The 17209-nt window shown below is 38.0% G+C and overlaps 1 protein-coding gene across 1 annotated transcript in view; it reads left to right on the forward strand.

The window, feature by feature from the left end:
- LOC104284239 (chromosome unknown open reading frame, human C20orf194) overlaps nucleotides 1-9905 on the forward strand; it is a 136527-nt gene extending 126622 nt beyond the window's left edge. The window contains exons 30-37 of the mRNA XM_009882543.1: nucleotides 2585-2720; nucleotides 3074-3160; nucleotides 4285-4391; nucleotides 5084-5158; nucleotides 5307-5509; nucleotides 7199-7264; nucleotides 7899-7992; nucleotides 9538-9905. Coding sequence (XP_009880845.1) covers nucleotides 2585-2720; nucleotides 3074-3160; nucleotides 4285-4391; nucleotides 5084-5158; nucleotides 5307-5509; nucleotides 7199-7264; nucleotides 7899-7992; nucleotides 9538-9650 — 881 coding nt within the window. The 3' untranslated portion in view covers nucleotides 9651-9905. The remainder of the gene's footprint in view (nucleotides 1-2584; nucleotides 2721-3073; nucleotides 3161-4284; nucleotides 4392-5083; nucleotides 5159-5306; nucleotides 5510-7198; nucleotides 7265-7898; nucleotides 7993-9537) is intronic.
- The last annotated feature ends 7304 nt before the right edge of the window (nucleotides 9906-17209 follow it).

Raw genomic sequence — 17209 nt, forward strand, 5'->3', positions numbered from 1 at the left:
AGCATCTTCCAGTTCTCAGAAAGCTATTTTTCTTCAGTATCATGGACTGTTGCCTGCTAACCCAGGGCCAATTTTTGTGGGATACTGGCACCTACAAGATTTATGCATAGGTGTGTGCAGAGCCAAAGCTTGCAGGTTCCCCAGGCTCTGAGCAGTCTTCTATTACTTCCAAGGCTGTGTGGGAGTTTACAAGCAAGGATGACAGCTAGTGCCCGAAAGCTGTTCCCCTTAGACAAGCACAGATGAAGTGGGGAGTGATGGAGAAAGGGTATGGATGAGGAGCGTGAGGCAAGATGCATAGATTTCTGATCTGCTACGTACTTTATTCCTTGAATCTTTTTCTTCTTAACTTTAAGCTTTGCCACCTTAGTCCTTGACAATTACCTATTATCTCTGAGGTATAGTGCTTCTAACTGTAATATATGCTTCGTAGCATTTACGTTACACAGCTTTTTTATTGTTCTGTGCCAACTTCATGTAAAGTATAACTATGTTTTTAATTAAGCTTGACTTTTAAATCAATATCAAGTTTGGGAACATTAAGAAAAAAAACCCACTGCGTGTATCACACCCACAATGTGGTGGTTGTTGATTAGCTTATTCATACTTTTCATCTTAATTGCATGATCTACATAATAATTACAAGCATGCATGCGACTTAAATTTCTAAGTGTGCTTGCTGTTCTCCCCCCTCTCCTCATTCTCTCAAGAGCAACTGTGTATTGGAGAAAACTTAAATGTTCTGAAATTGGAGTGGAAACTTCTGTGGGGGATTAAAAAAAGAGAAATACTAATGATGGAAATTTGCTTGGGCTATTATTAAAATTCTAGCTTGAAAGGGTCAATGATGCAAGTAACAGTGATTGGGAGCATATGGTATAATATAAGTATCCCAGAAACATTTGGTATAGAAATGTCTGTGTAAAGAAGTCTCTGCAAGGATTAATGTACTTTAAAGACTTCTGTAAAGATCAGGGATAGCTGTAGGCAGCAGATCGTGGTGTGAGCTTCATTACATATTCTGCTTTAAATAGTGATGAGTTGGGGTCAGGGGAAATACGTCCTGGTTCAGTTGTTCATGGATATGCGAGAGTTTACTGGTATGTCTTACACTGTATCTGTAGTTAACAGGAAAGTGTCTGAAATGAGCTGCTCATCTTGAGCAAAGAAATAGCATTCCCGACACATTCTGGACAATATTGATGTCCTAGGGAGTCAATCTCTTTGAGGAACTGGGCTGAAATTCACTCTGATGTAATGCCTTCTTGATATAACTCAAAAGCAGAAATCCTGTAACACTGAAATTAGTCGGATGATAAGTGTGATATATCATCTTGCATTTTTTCCTTAATGAGATCCTTTCCAGTGCCCAGTGCTTGACGGCTGTGATCGTTGGTGTGTTATTTCTGATTGTCTTCAGAAGCATCTGCAGTAACAACAGTTGGTTCTTATTTAACATGAAATTTGTCTTATACCTGGCAAGACAGCAGATATAACATGAAGACTGTGTTGTCATCTTCAAATCTTGGAAAGTTTTTGCTTAAGAAGAGTAACCGCTTCAGTGAAATTAGTAGCACTAGGTGCAAAGTGAAGGGATACTGCTAAGTCTTAAAAAGGAATTGCTTTTCTGGTGACATGGCTGAGTCTTTTTGGGAATTGGGGCTCAGGGCAAATAGTTATCCTATTGTTTTTCTCTGTTATCTTTTTTGATGCCTTGTGGGTTCAGACTTGTTGTCTGAATACCATTTTGAGGTCTGTCTTTAAAAACAGTGCCAAAAACCCCCAACAAACCCTTCTCTTGTTTTTGGAAGTGGCAACTGTCTGTCCAAAATACTGTTTTTTAGCTGTTTAGCCTATCTTTCTACATGTTGAATTTGCCAAGAGGCTTTAAACATCAGTATTTTTTATTAAACTAATCCCCCTTATATTGATTCTCATACGAATTTATTCTTTTAATTGTTGTTTTGATTAACTGAGTCTAAATTACTTCTGTTACACGGCCTGTCAAATTTAAAGAAAAATGCCTTGACCTGCTATAGCTGTGTTTTGGCAAAGCAGGCCTTCCTCATTAGTCAAGTCATCTTCAGTGGCTGGCGTTGTACTGGTAGGCTCATGTTTTTAATTTTTTTTTTTTTTGTAAGACTATTTTCACTGAATCATAAGAACTCACAGATTACAACATCCCGCCTCTTTCTCCTCGAGTCATTCCAGTGACTGAAACAGTTTGTCTCCTACGGGAGGTATCATTCCTGCATGTCTACGGGTTGTGACAGAACGGGTTTCTGAGCTGCCTGCCCTCTAGATGCAATTGCAAAATAAATAGTTAACAATAATTCCAGTTTGGTTATTCTACAGTGTTCATGTGTGGTTAGATGTGCTTCTGGGTTTTTGCTGCGCAGGCAAGAGATGAAAGGTTTCTTGCTCTTTTTTTTCTTTGGGTGTTTTTTTTTTTTTTCCGTAGTAATGTTAATGTAGTGAAATGGAAGGAAAATAAGAGAAGAATGTCTGTGATATTACTTAATTGTTTTTCAGTCACTGTTGCATACCTGACTTCTGTAAACTGTTCTCTGATTTCTTTACACAGGACTAGTGAGCAATGTGGTTTTCACAAGTCATGCTACAGAGCAGAAGCATCCGCTCCTTATGCAACTGCAGAGTCTTATCCGAGCGGCAAATCCTGCTGTTTCATTCATCTTGGCAGAAAATGGAGTTGTGACTAGGTAATGTTAATCACTGTCCAGTAGTTGTCACTTTTGGCAGGTGGGACACATACACTTAAAGTTATATTCTCTTGGTTTACTTTGGCAACTCATACAAAGGAGATGCAGGTTTTTCTTAATTGCATCTCATGCAAAAGGTATTTTCCCTTTACACTTATGGTCGTATAGGGATCAGGAAATGCATGTTTTTGTTTGCAGAGTATGATTTATGTTCCTGTTCCTGTCATACTAAGGGAAAAATACTCTTAATTTTACTGTGACTAACACATTCTGTTTTATGTAAGTAGCATACAGATAGTGGTCGTTCTATTGAACTTATAAAATTAAAAATCTTCATCTTTATCTCTTTATAGGAATGAGGATATTGAATTAATTCTCTCAGAAAGCAGTTTTTCAAATCCTCAGATGATGAGAGCTCGATATTTAATGTATCCTGGCTGGCAAGTATCTAGACTGAGAAATATTAAAACTATTTTTCTAATTAACTTGAAGATTAAAAAGACTCGCTAACTTAATTTATATTTTTTTTCAAGACTACTCATTTGGAACAGGCAATAGCTTTGTAAATCATTTTTAAAAGAGAGCTGATGAGTATTCTTAGTAGATACACGATTGCTGTCCTTTTATGGGGAAAAGAATCCTTTCTGGACACCATTTAAATCAATGGAAAGATTACTGTTGCTTTTCAGAAGAATAGAAAAGAACCCTCTGGGAATAAGCTGGGAAGAAATGGGATGGGTGAGGTCAATAATGACTAGAGTAATTTCATTCTGACAACTATTCAGCCTTACTGGAATGAACTTGCTATGTCAGTCTAGCTATTAGCAGAACAATTATTCATAAAAACCAGCAACCTTATTGACAGTCTTGGCAGAGGCTAAGGGAGCAATAATACATGGTACCAAGCTTTCCATTTAATACTAAGGGAGATATTTTGTGGTTCAGGGTTCTTTACACATCTTGTTGCAGTTATCAGTGCTGCACCTATTTGGCAGAAAATGTAGACTTGTCAGCTGTTGTAACCCTTGGCTGACTGTTTCCTAGTTCTGGTTACGGTGTTGGAAGCATGATTTATTTACCATACCTTGGCAGTTCTGTATGTATGTATATCTTTTTATTCATAACTCTTGCTCTAAATTGGATGCAAGTAAAGCTCCTAAAGTAAACCGGCACAAGGCTTGGGATGTCAGCGCTGCTTGTGAATTGCATGTAGCGAAAGGGTGAGAGAGAAAGCAGGAAAAGAAAGTATTTAAAAGTTTTGGACAACTGTTAATTTATTTGATGATAATATGCAAGAATAGTACATAGATAGTATGTAAGAAAAAAAAAAAATAGTGGCAAGAGGAGCATCAAAAGGAGCCCTGAGCTCTTTGAACAACCTAATACTGTTAATATCACCTTCTCATGGATGTCTTAGAGAAGAAAGCTTAGTGTTTTTCTTCCTATGACCAAGGCTTACCTGTGATGAAATAATAGATCTTCCTTTTAAGAAGTCTGTTAGATGAAAAGCACAACTGTGTGTGTTTCCTGTAAGTTGAAGCTGTGTGTTTGTTTTTGTCTTAAGGTATGAAGGTAAATATGGAGCTGGGTCTGTCTTCCCTCCAATGGTTCAGATCTGTGTATGGTTTAATCGTCCTCTAGAAAAAACACGATTTGTGACCAAATGTAAAGGTACTAATGAACTTTGACTGGCTTGATTTAAATGCAAGTTTGAAATACTGAGAAATAGAGGGGAAGGAAGGCACTGATGTAGCACAGTTATTTAATTACTCATGAAGTAAACTTATAATTGAAAATTCAGCTTTCTTTCCTTAAAGGACGGTAAATTGTCATCTTTAGTGTCTGCTCTGGAAGATTGATCCATGATTTTTTTTCCGATGAAAATCTAATTTAATTTTTGGTTTCTAGAGACAGACACGTATCTTTGTATCTTTTGCTCTTTAATATTATTTAGTAGTGTCAAAATACAGTTTGTAAGTGACCATCAGCTTCTACTTTTTATGCCAAATAATTCTTTGTAGTTACTAGAAAATAGGTTCAACTCTGTGCTAGGCTACTAGATTAGATATATAATCATGCCTTTCGTTCTTTCCTTAGCAAAACAGTGTTAAGGAGCACCATTTTACTTTCCACACATACTGTAAGCGCTCATTATGCCAAACACATGCTATTTCCCACCTACCCCATAGCAAAGAAATGAGAATATATAGAAATGTTATGTAGTGGGGCTCTGGGGGACACTGCAGCTTTTTCCCCTGAAGCACTAGGATGTGGATTAGAGACCTGTAGCGTAGGTCTGACCAGAAGCTACACCAAGGGTGAGAGCAATAAGTGAAATAATGTTTGTCTTCTGTTTCAAACAGCGATTAAGTCATTGCTCAAGCCAAGTCCTTTTTCTGGAAACATTTATCACATCATGGGCAAAGTTAAGTTTTCAGGTAAGGGAAAATTACTATTTATGTGTTGTCTTGTGGTTGTATTGCATGTATATGTATTGTAATGTACTCTATCCTGTCTACACCAGTGTGTTGATGTTAAATTTGATTAACAATTATCAAGATGGTTTTTTTTCTTCCATCTTGTTAGATTCTGATAAAGTGATTGAAGTCTGTCACAACACATCATCTAATTCACTAAGCCTTGTGCCTGTTCAGGAGGGGCCAACTCCTCCTGATTCAAGAAGCGATAACCGAGATTGCAGCAGTCAACAGGAGTGCTTCCTTGTGTTCATTGGCTGCTCTCTTAAGGAAGAAGATATAAAAGACTGGCTCAGAGAAACTGCAAAACAGGTTCGTGGGCATGTTTACTGCTCTTCAGTATGATCCGTTTGGCATTTCCTAACGACAAAAGGGAGGAATCAGAGTGTCTTGATGAAACGTGTTTTTTTGGGGTTTTTTTTATCTCTTTTCTACGAAGGTATTAGCATTCCAGGGTGTAACTGTATTTCAGACAGGGGACTAACAGTTTGTAAGTGTGTATTGTAATTTGTGTATTGTTTTAATATCTGCCACAGTGTATTTGTGGATTGATGTGCTTTTGAATGCTTGAGCAAATGGAGTACATCCAGAATAAACACAATATGATTTAGCTGAGACGTGATTGCCAAAAGCTAAAGTGTAGTATGAAATAAATCTTCTTGAAGTACCTGAACACTCCAAAGCTGAAAACTGTTTTGATTCACTAAATTAAACCTCCTTGGAATTAGTCCACTGAAATGGTGTAGGGTTTTTTTTTCATTTTGTCTTGCTTAATTTGTCAAGTGTGCAGCAATGTAAGACTTCATGTATTTCTGCATGGCTGATGTACCTATGCAATAGAAGTTGGAGTAGGGAACAGGGAATATGCGCATCATAAGAAGCCTAGAACGTACATTTTGCAATTGTAGTTTCTTGCTAACTTCACAGTGACTGGCATAACCTCACCAGCAGTGCAGGATAAGACGGTTTGCTGCTACACAATGAAGTAATACCAGCAGGTATTACTTTTGCCAGGCTCCACATTAAGGTCTTCGGAAGTCAGTCTTGAGGTTTGTCTCAGAAATATACTTGGAATGAAACCGTTCAACCATACAAACTGCATATTTTAGCACTCTAGTTGGAACCTGAGCCTGTAGTTCCAACTGTGCCCTTTTGTGATGCCCATTTTGAAACATTTGTTAGTTGAAAATACTCATGGTTACTTCGTTGTGGCTTAGGATTTGCATGGTACCCCCAAAAGTTGTGTAGGAAGGGAAAAAAGTTTCCTGCAGACCATCGTTGGAACTGCCCCTAAGGATCTTCAGGTTTTCACCTCTCTTCTCTTAGCAGGTTGTGTTACTTCAGGGAAGTAAACGTTTTCTGTGATGATATCTCATGCTCTGTACATACTGCATGGGCAATATATGGAGACAAATGCTTTTGACATGTAAGAAAGCACTGTATGGAGTACCATTTTAATTTTATGAAATGCTAACTCAAGTGTGAAGTGCTTTCTCTTTGAGCAGTTCAAGACTACAAATAGTCTTTGTACAGTTTCACTACTCATGGCTAATTTAGGGTTTCAGATAGTTCTGAGAGTTGCTGCATGAAAGAAAACTAGATTGTTTTTCTGTTCCTGTGCCAATTTTCTTTGGGTTTTTTTTGCAGTAGAGCTGTATTTAAATTGCAGTATTTAAAATACTTTTAGAATTTGTCATTTGTAGCAGTGCCTTATGTAAGATCACTTAATTTTCACTTTTGTTTGTGAGTGCCTTAATATAATTGAATAATTCTGTCTAGAAATTAATTTTTAAAATACATGCTTCTAAAAGGAGTATTTCTGGGCTGGGCTTGAGCATGATAGCATGGGATTATAGATCTTACTACAGTTATTGACATTTTCAAGACAAACTTTTCTGTTTAGTGGTTTGGGTTGTTTGTTTGTTTTTCTTAACATAAGTAAACTGTAGTATTGCATTATCACTCAGTACATATATAACTGGGGTCTAATTCTTAATACAGAAACCGCAGAGGAAAGCCCTGAAAACCAGAGGAATGCTAACCCTTCAGGAAATAAAAAACATTCATGTAAGTAGAAGTAATTAATAGCAAGTCCCTTTGGCTGATTTTCTTAAATATCCGTTTGTATGATAGAGTACCTCCCGTACATGCCGTAACAAGTGTGCTGAGCACTAAATTATTGCAGCACTTACTGTCTTTAATATACACGAAACATAACTGAGGCGGTGCAGGAGGGATTTGAGAGATAAATCTTGGTGTTATCTCAGGGCTTCAAGTTAGCTCTGAAAAGTAGGGGGAGGTGTAGGGTATTGCACATACTTTTCGTTACTGTAATGGTCTTTCCCCATCTTGTTTCCCTGTTCTGTGCTGTGCAGGTTGTCACATGCAAATTAGGATCCTAAATGCTTAATCCTGTCCTCATTAACTACTTTTAGGTTGTAAGTGCTATCTGTAAAATTGGGCTCTCAAGAGTTTGGCATGGCTGTGATTAATGTCGCTGTACATGACTCCCCTAGTCAATATGAATGTCATTTGTCACACTGTTTTTTCAGAGCACTCTTTTATAGCCAGAAGCCATACTTTCTTCCCTGGCTGTTAAGTTCAGCAGAAGGAATTTTTGTTTTATCTATTTGTTAGGACTGTTTCTAAGCAGTTTTGAGTTTTAAATGTTTAATGCACGGTATATTCTTCCTTAATGTAGGTGAAACGCCACTTGGATCCACTTCCAGCTGGTTATTTTTACAATGGGACGCAATTTGTGAATTTTTTTGGTGACAAAATGGACTACCATCCATGTATCCTTTAAAATGTGGGGGTTTTTGGTGAAGGTTTTAGGTAGGCACCAGGCTATGCAACTCTGAAATGTAGACACAAAGCAGATGATATGTGAAGAGCCAGTTTGTTTGCAGGTGGTAGTATGAAGTGAAAAGTTTTGTACCTTAAATCAGTGTGTGGCTACATGCCATTTAAAGCTTACTGTTAAAACACTACTCCAGAAATATGATCTAAGAAGCAGAATAAAACCCACAAAACAATCCCAAAACTGTACATGAGCTCATGCAGAGAATAATTTACGGACTACAGCTTGTCAAAAAAATATTTTTCAGACCAAATAGTGCTATAATATTGCTTAATACCTGCTCATGACTGTTAAAACTTCCAAATTAATATAATTTTGTATGCATGCACACACTCAAGTAAAAACAGTCAAGGTTGGTTTACTACAGTATCTTTTTTTTCTGCCACATATTTTGCGGTGAAGCTGATGTTAAATGATTGCTCTCATTTTGTAACTCAGTATGAGAAAAACCTTCTTGGATGCAATGCAGTAATATGAACAGGGTGTTCAGAATTAGATGTGGAGATGCCTTTATTTGTAATCACTTTTTAAACTCACTTAAGCTAGTAAAACCTTATTTTAAAACTACTTCAGCTTAGCAGGCAGTATGATTAACTTAGCAAATTGTGGCATATGCACATTTGTAAATTAACTGTCCTTGTGGTCTTATTTGGTGTCAGTTTACAGAACACTAACTACAGCTGAAGTAGGGTCCTCTAGATTTCTTTCCAGAAATTATTTTTATTTTTTAATTTAAACCTGATCATATTTTTGTCTTTGGCAAGAAACACCAGAGTAATACTAATGTTCCAGTGTATTCCTGTTCTTTCTTGTTTTCATAACTTGCTAATGCTTCTGTCTTTGTTTTATTACTGAAATTTCAAATTTGGTCTTATTCCCACTTTACTTTTCACTTGAATGTTGAAAAACTTTACAAAACTCCAAGTGGGTTCTGTGATTCTGTTTTGGAATACGAAGAAACAGTTATTTTCTATGCCTTATGGGACAACTTTAAAATTTGAAACCAGCAGATTTGTGTTTGCAGGGTAAGGTCCTAGTTAGGGTATGCTGGCAGAAAATAGCCTAACAGCAAACTTGGACTTCAATATTCACTGGACCTTAGCTCCACCACCGTCTTGGTGTTTAGCAATAAAAGATATGGGCACTGGTTAACCACTTCTGGATGATTTGAATTTTGGGCAGAGTTTTTTGGACTTCCACTTAACCAAAATAGCTGTAAACATCTGCAAACCTGCTGTAGTTTTGCTGTTCCTATATTCTTCCTCTTGATTGGGAAATGTCTGTTGTACAACTCCTATGTTCCCCAGTAATACAGAGTAGTTGTGGTTAGATCTGGCTGCGGGAGTCCCAGAAGGTAATATATTGAATTTCTGCTTTCAGGAAGTGTCCCTGAACTGGCATATCCTTCAAAAAAATATGTATGTTCTTTTCTAATGAACGCTATTTGCGCAAATGCTTTTCCTTAGTTTTTCAAAATCAGTAATGGACCAATTCATGAACGATTACTTGGAAGAAGCCAACAGGGAAATAGAGAAGTACAACAGAGAACTAGAAGAACAAGAGTATCATGATCTCTTTGAGCAAAAGACATAAGCACGTGCATTCTGTGCGTTTCTGAACCGCCTACTGTCAGTAACCAAAAATGCTGTTGTCCTTGCTGGTTAACTAGAAAATTAAGTGAAATGTCAGTTTTCAGCACTCCTTTTAAAATGAAGAGATCATTTCTGTAAGGTTGGCATTTTAATATGGTGACTGCTTAGCTGTTTGTACTGTCAAGTTTGCTTCCACTTCACCTTAATTCCAGACTGTAGAAAGCATTACCTGGAATCTCTGCCTAGTAGTGGAAATTTATTTAAAAGAAGAAGAAAAGAAGCAAAACTGTGTTTCCTAGTACGTCAGAATGTAATCGTGGATTTGGTCTGTTGTGCAGATAATCAAACCGCTTTAATGTCTGGGTGTCCCTTGAAACTTGTTGCACAGGAGCGTTGGTGAGCAGTGGTATACATCAGTATGTGGGACTGGGGGATGTTCCTAAAGCGAGACATGGGGGAACATTTAAAAAACTCAAAAGAGTACCTAATCCCACAGCTGTTAGGGTGTTCCCAAAGCGAGAAGCGGGGGAACACTTGAAAAACTCAGAAGAGTACCTAACCCTGTATCTATTGGGGTGTTCCCAAAGCGAGAAATGGGGGAGCACTTGAAAAACTTGGAAGAGTACTTAGTCCCACAGCTGTTAGGGTGTTCCCAAAGCGAGAAACGGGGGAACACTTAGGCGTCTGCATTTTTGAGGGGACAGCATGTCTCATAACCTCTGCACAGTTTGAATCTGCAGTCGAAAATTTGATTTTTTTAAAGAAAAGGGTGAAGCAAGATAAGTGGTGATATCTTGCTTTCTTCCAAGTGTTGTTATTGGTGCTTTAGAAAATAATATGACATGAATGGCAGTAATCTGCAACTTGCTGTTGCTTAGAAGATTATCTCTGAAGGATTCTTATTTCAGTACTAGAAACTAAATGCAAGAGAAGAGGGAGATTCTATAGGTAAAGAGTTCCTTCTCATGAAAATGACTTATTTCCAAAGGTAAAAAATACACTTGAAATATGAAAGAACTTGTTTGAAGCTTTCAGGAGAATTTGCACGCCGTAACATTTCAGTAAACTAATACACCAGGTTTTAAGTACTTGAAACAAAACCTTTATAGTTGCTAAATGATATCATAATAGGTATTCTGGCAACTTCTCCCCTGACTTAATTTAGTACAACTTTAAGTGAGACTTCATAGATCACTGACTGAAGGATTATAAAGTACCCTAGCATCTACTTAAAGGCAATTATTGAAGCTTATTTGAATAAGCAGATTATTGTAGCATGCTGTGTGTTCAGAATTTAGTCAAGTGAAAACAGTCCAGGAGGAATTTTTTTATTTTCATATTCCTTTGTCTTAAGAACTGCTCAATCTTCTACTACAACTGCAACTTTTTTTTTTGGTCAGGTGTATGTAATGCAGTAAGAAATGGATTGAGTAATTTCTTACAGTACACTTAAAATACTTGCAACATGTCCACACAGTCTCTTTCTGTGCCAGGAAAATGAGATTTAACTCCTGCCATCAAACCTAAGGCTAGATACAGTTTTGCCTTACTTAAGACATGTATTTTTTACCTTTGGAATCTGAAACGGCTGAAATTTCAAAAAGCCTGTTAAAAACTGAAACACCTTGTAGGTAGACTGTCAGTACGCATTGCTCCTAGCTGGCTCCGTGCCTGCGCTGCGGTGATTATACAGTGCAGAGGTGGAATTCCAGGTGCTGCAGATCGGGATATAGATGTTGATAAGGTTTCGTTATTATTATTTCGTTAGATTTAAAAAGCTGTCTGAATTTAAGAAGTTTTTTTTTTTTGCACACCACGAGACTTTACAAACTACTAGTATCCTGTTAAAGTACAACAAAAGCCAGCGATTAGTTTGTGTTTCTAGGCTTTCTGGGGTAACCCGTATTACAGGTATAGAGCATCATGTTAAGGCTCGTGAGTTTATCTATGCATGGCTATACTTTAGTCTTAATATACTGTAGTGCCTGGTAGAGTAAGCGTAGCTAGCAGTGGATTTGGGGGGCTAGCGGGTGTTTACAAACTAAGTACAGTTGGTTGCATGAAACTATTTATCAGACCAGGATTATTAGAGTACAAAATTCTGGTTGTAACACTGCAATACAAAGGGGCATTAGAAAATTCTTAAAAAAATTATAGTTCTTTGCCAATAAAACTTAGTGTAAACCCAGCGTGCTCCTTTTCAGTACAAGTTATCTAATCTGCAAAGCCATATTTCTAGAGTAGTGGTATGACTATGTAATGTCAGAAGAAATACCAGTGGTTGGGACAGCAGGCATATCGTCGATGCTTTATCTCAACTTGGGAGTCAATAACTGAGTAGGTTTAAGTGCAATTGATTGAACGATAGATGAAGATACTGTAGCTTATTTTGCTCTGCTGAACTCTTTTTAAGGACTCTAATTTGTGCAGCTCTCGAAAATAACTGTTGATGGGACTGATTCGTCTGGGGTTGGCGTAGCGAGTTGTAATTACAAGTGAGATGCCCTGTGAACAAAAAGGAAATAAGTACTCAAAATTGGCGTGCTACTGTGCAAATCGAGCTGTTCCTTAAAAACTGAAGCAGAAGAGCTCAGAACAAAGGCCTAGTATACTTATATACTGTCCTGCATGCTATATGGTAATAGCTGTGTATTATAAAGACCTTTCACCATACTGGTACTATTTCAATTAATATATTTTGGTATTGAAATAATTTGATTACCTCAATTATTTTTTTTTATTTTTGAACTGTGACTTTAAAACAGAAAAAAATACCGAAATAGTGAAACTGTGACAATGGTATCCTTTAAACATAGTAGTGCCTTGCAGGTGACACCATTTATTCATGAAGCATAAAATAAATGGATGTCATGGGTTGTATTGCTTGCACCCTCTGTTTTTTTTTTTTTTAAAGGAAAAACGGTGTTGGTGAAAGGACTTAAAATTAACCTAGTGAAGAATATTAGCACAAATGGTTAAACTGTTTAAAAGAAAACTCTTTGAGGACTAAAATGTGTAATGCTTGATGCTGCTGATCGTTTAATAGCAGTTGCTGATTATTTTGGAGTTACTTCTAACAATCAGCAGCACTTTTTTTAGGAGAAGAACATAACTTTTGTACTCTGGTCAGAGATGTTTATACTGTATCAAACCCCATCTGTAGGGTAATCTGGTTTCCTCACTCTTTTGAAGTCGAGGTGAGGATCGAGATACTTCTAAAGATCTAGTTTTGAAATTTTTTTTAGCTACTGTAAAATTAAAAAAAAAAAAGCACCATTTCTAAACCGCAAATGTTTGGATACAGAAAAAGTGCCATTACACTGTTCCTTTATCTTTTACTGTATTTTGAAAATTGGTAACAGTAACTTTGTGTCCAGGCATTTCTGATATTGTGCAGAAGTGCTGAGAGTCCTCAAGGGGTTTATATGCTTTGCTGACCTTCATGTTAGCAGCTTGTGGTGGTGTCTTTTTTTTTTTTTTTCCTCACAGAGAATGAGTGTGATCAGAAGTTACTGAAGTTATAGGGAGAAAAATGTGATAAACTTAGGAGAGGAACATTTGCAACCTAAACTGCACTGCAATCTCTGAGTATTTTATATTAAGCTGTGCAATTTGGTATTACTCCAGTTTTACACTTTGCAATTAACGTAACTGATTGCAGTGAGGATTTAAGTTGCACGTAAAAGTTCCTTAATAAGTTTTTTATTGTTGTTATTTTTTAATTGACACTTTTCTGAATTTGCACAGATTTAAGCTCTGGAATACTTTGATATTCTTAAAAGGGAAAAATTGTAACTAGTATAGTGAATTGTAAACTGTGAGTTGTTAGAACCGCATTGTTGATCTAATTTTAGATTGTTAAAAAATGTACCTCAGAAAGCTAGTGAGAAATTGCTTTGGTTTTACACAACGGTCAGATACTAATGTAACACTTCTCACTTTACGATGTGCCAAAATTCACTTTTATACTAGTTTGCAATGCTTTAATATTTGCAACTTTAAGTTAAAAACTTATATTTACAAACACTACTGTAACTTCAGTTAAACTGAATTGTGTGATTGAAGCTTTTTGCCTATTGTATTTATTACACAACTTGATTCAGTAAATATAAAATTACCTTTCCATTTATTTTTGTATTGTTTTACATGTTTATACCTGCAGTTTGTGTGACTTTTACACCTGTAACTCAGATGTGATGGAAAAAACCAATAAACAGTGTCCATCTGCTGTCTGTCTTTGACTTCTTTAATAAACTCACTATTTCCTAAACTTAAATTTTTAAGCTTTGAGTTTATATTCAAACCAAAACGTAAAGATTTAAGGGACTTTTTTAAGCTGCTATTTTAAGTTTAGACCTTCTTGCTTGGGCTTCTAGTTGGGTAAAAATCAAAACTAGTTGTAGGCTGAAGGATATTAATCAGCTTGACGCCTGCTTGTCTGTCTGTCAACAACTGTATGTTAGCATAAGTTGATAGTTGCAGATACACAAATGCAAGAGCTAAATCCCACTCCTTGTATTCATATAAATGCAGATGCGGTTTCAAATCAGCTTCCGTTGATCTAAAATCAGGATGCCACTGAGAGGGCAATCCCACCTTACCCTCCTTTTTCTGCTTTGGTCGCTGAGTGGGAGGCTGTGCGTGAGTCAGAGTAGTTTGCTGGTTAAACTGAATCTGCAAATGATTTCTGTCTCAGTCTCACAATGCTTTTGCAAATTTTGTTGTTGTTGTTAGGTTTTGTGCTCAATTGATTTTTTTTTTATTATTATTATTACTATTTTTTAATTTTTAAATGAGCTGTTGATGTAAAAACAGCATGCTAAATTCAGCCTGTTTTGCATACTCCAGGTACACACACGAGAAATAGCAGCTTCTGATGCATGGACTTTTGACTGAAATCCAGTTTTCCCTGTGAGGCAGCTAGCTTTGCAAAGCGCCTTCCGCTTGGACATGGACTTGGGTTGCGCCCACTGCTTTTAAACTGCTGAGTACACACAGTTTCCTTTGACTTTGTGTTACGTTCAGTCACCAGAACACTAAAAACCCCTTAGACAGTGATTGTCTGAGAGGAGCAGCCAGTTGCTGTTTCAGTATTAGACTACAGACCCCACAAAATAGTTTGCGTGTCAGCCTTGCCAAGAGCGTTGGGATCCCGTTGCTGCTATCGTGTGGGCACGTGTTCTCGGTGCAAACATTTGGGCTACGGCTTAGTGCTGGCCAAGTAACTCAGAAGGCTTCTGCCATCCATCAGGTGCTTCAGCAGGGAAATCTGGAGTCTTTATTCTAGTGGCTTTATTCATGTCTTACCATGCAGTTATTCTTAAGATGCTCTTCAAATGCAGCTAAATTGCTGAAGCTCAATAATTAAGAAAAGCGACTTCTTTATTACTTCTTTTAAGTCTACCTGGATTATCTTTCAAGTGAAAATTGCTGTTTTCTCTGGTATGTGACTCTGCTTGCTGCCTTTGCCCTGTTTTCTGCATCTTCCATTCACTTTGGATTTTCAAGATTTAACCTGAGCTCTGCTTCTGGTTGATTTTTAAAATGTGAAAGTCATCGTCTTACTAGGATTTTATGAGATATTCTTTGCAACGAAATGCTTTTACAGGAAGGCTACAGAAATTAGACTCTCAGCTCAGGACATGTGGTCCTTTGGAGCTGTGGCCAGGAGGAGTACATCTCCAGAGCTCTGTTTGTAACAGCCCTTTTAGCTATGCATCAGCAAAAAAAACACTGTGACAAGTGATGAGCTGTTTGTGACCTGAGAATTTCTAGAAATTATCCCAATACTGAAGTATTGGGATTTTTTTTTTTCAAGAAAAGAGACATGTCCTTTACCAGACTTGCTGGAACATCTGGTGGTGGAGACCACTGGCTTAATTATGGTCCCCTCCATGAACATGGCATAGTATTAAGCAATCATTTGGGGCTGAATTCAGGATGCTCTCCTCCACAAAAACATGATTTAGGGCTTGCTTGTGTGTCCATGTGATACTAGGTGCACCCTTGAGGTGCAGTCAGCTGTGCTGGGTGCTTAACGAAGTTGAGAGCTCAAATCTGTTGCTTTTGTGCCTCTATCCAAGTACAGGTTGCAGACATCAGCTCTGGGCTTAGCGAAGGCAATCGAGGTATCTGGAGCACTTAGAAGGAGAAAGCATCACCCACAAATACAGGGCAAGTTGATTTGACTTTTATTTATTTTGCTTTGCAGATACCAATTTCTGTCTTTACAGTTTTATTAGTTGTGTACGCTTGTAATGTACCGTAAGATTTGTGGTGGGGAAGCTTTTAAAGCAAGCACTGTGTTGCCTCTTCACGTGCTGTGCCAGCTACCGATCACCCTGCATCTGTGCTTCCTGTGGCTCTTCCATATGGCACAGATGTGCCTCTCTACCCGCAGCTTTTGCCCCCTGTGTGGTAATCCTGGGATGCTCCATCCTACTGGATTATTTTTCCATGGCAAAAACAAGGGAAAGTAATTTTTCTCCATCTAAGAATACTTAGCTCGAAACTTTCCAAAATTAGTCGTCATAATTGATAAGCTTTAAATCACCCGATGGGCCAGCAGAGAGTCTCCGTGGAGGGTCAAGTTTGATTCTGCCCCTGGTGGCCTCAGTTTTGTGAACAGTTACTAACATAGCTCCTGCAACCCACAGGGATTTAAGGTGGAGGTATCAACAAATCATACAAGACAACAGTGTTTGAGGGGAAATTCCTGATAACTCAGCTTGGGAATCATCTATTCTGTTGTTGTGTTATAAGATCAGAGGGAATATCCTTCCGCTTATGCATCAGCAAAAAAAAAAAAAAAGAGCGGTAAAAGCTTCGAGCAGGAGAGTACACGAGGTGTGATTGTTTTACCTGCCCCAGTTTTTAACCCCCCTTGGCCATCCTCTGGGTGAGCTGGCGGTGCTGACTCAGCGCTGCATCTCGCCTGCTGCAGCCCCGCTGCCCTCGCAGTTGGCCCTAATCTGCAGCTCTCTTCTTTAGGCTGAGGCTGTTGAAATGTCGGTTTATTTTTAGCAGCTGAAACTTTAGAGGGAGAGCGTGAAACATGTTTAAAATATTGTGAGCACGCTTACAAGCTTGTCGTTTTTACGATCTCCTTTTTTGGGAGCAAAATAGAAAGGTCAAAGGCGGTCTCTTCTCTGATACAGCTCCTGTAAGAGGCTGTGCAGGTGCATCCTTTTTCACTTGTTTTAAGTGGCTTATTCTTCTCCCCTCCCTCATACTCAGCTTACTGTGGAGCAGAATCAACCTTTCCAGCTATTGTATATTTATTCTTTTCACACTGCCTTTTACCTTCGAAGGTATGGGTCCCAAATCCTTGTTCCATTCCCCTTAAACTTGGAGTCTTCTTTCTTCCCCTTCCCATCAAAGGAGGATCTCCAAGCATACCTGTGCATCTCCCTACTTCAACCTCTGTCCTTTCATCATCCCTTGTAGATGGGTCACCTCATCTGGTGGGATCTGCAGGCAGAGCCAAGGTGGAGCTTGGGTTGCCTGACCCATAATGTGGATGCCAGAAGCTGAGCCCCGAGCTCCTGGGCTTCAGCTGCT

The sequence above is a fragment of the Charadrius vociferus genome, unplaced genomic scaffold (assembly GCF_000708025.1).
Source record: "Charadrius vociferus isolate BGI_N301 unplaced genomic scaffold, ASM70802v2 scaffold213, whole genome shotgun sequence".
NCBI classification, from domain to species: Eukaryota; Metazoa; Chordata; class Aves; order Charadriiformes; family Charadriidae; genus Charadrius; species Charadrius vociferus.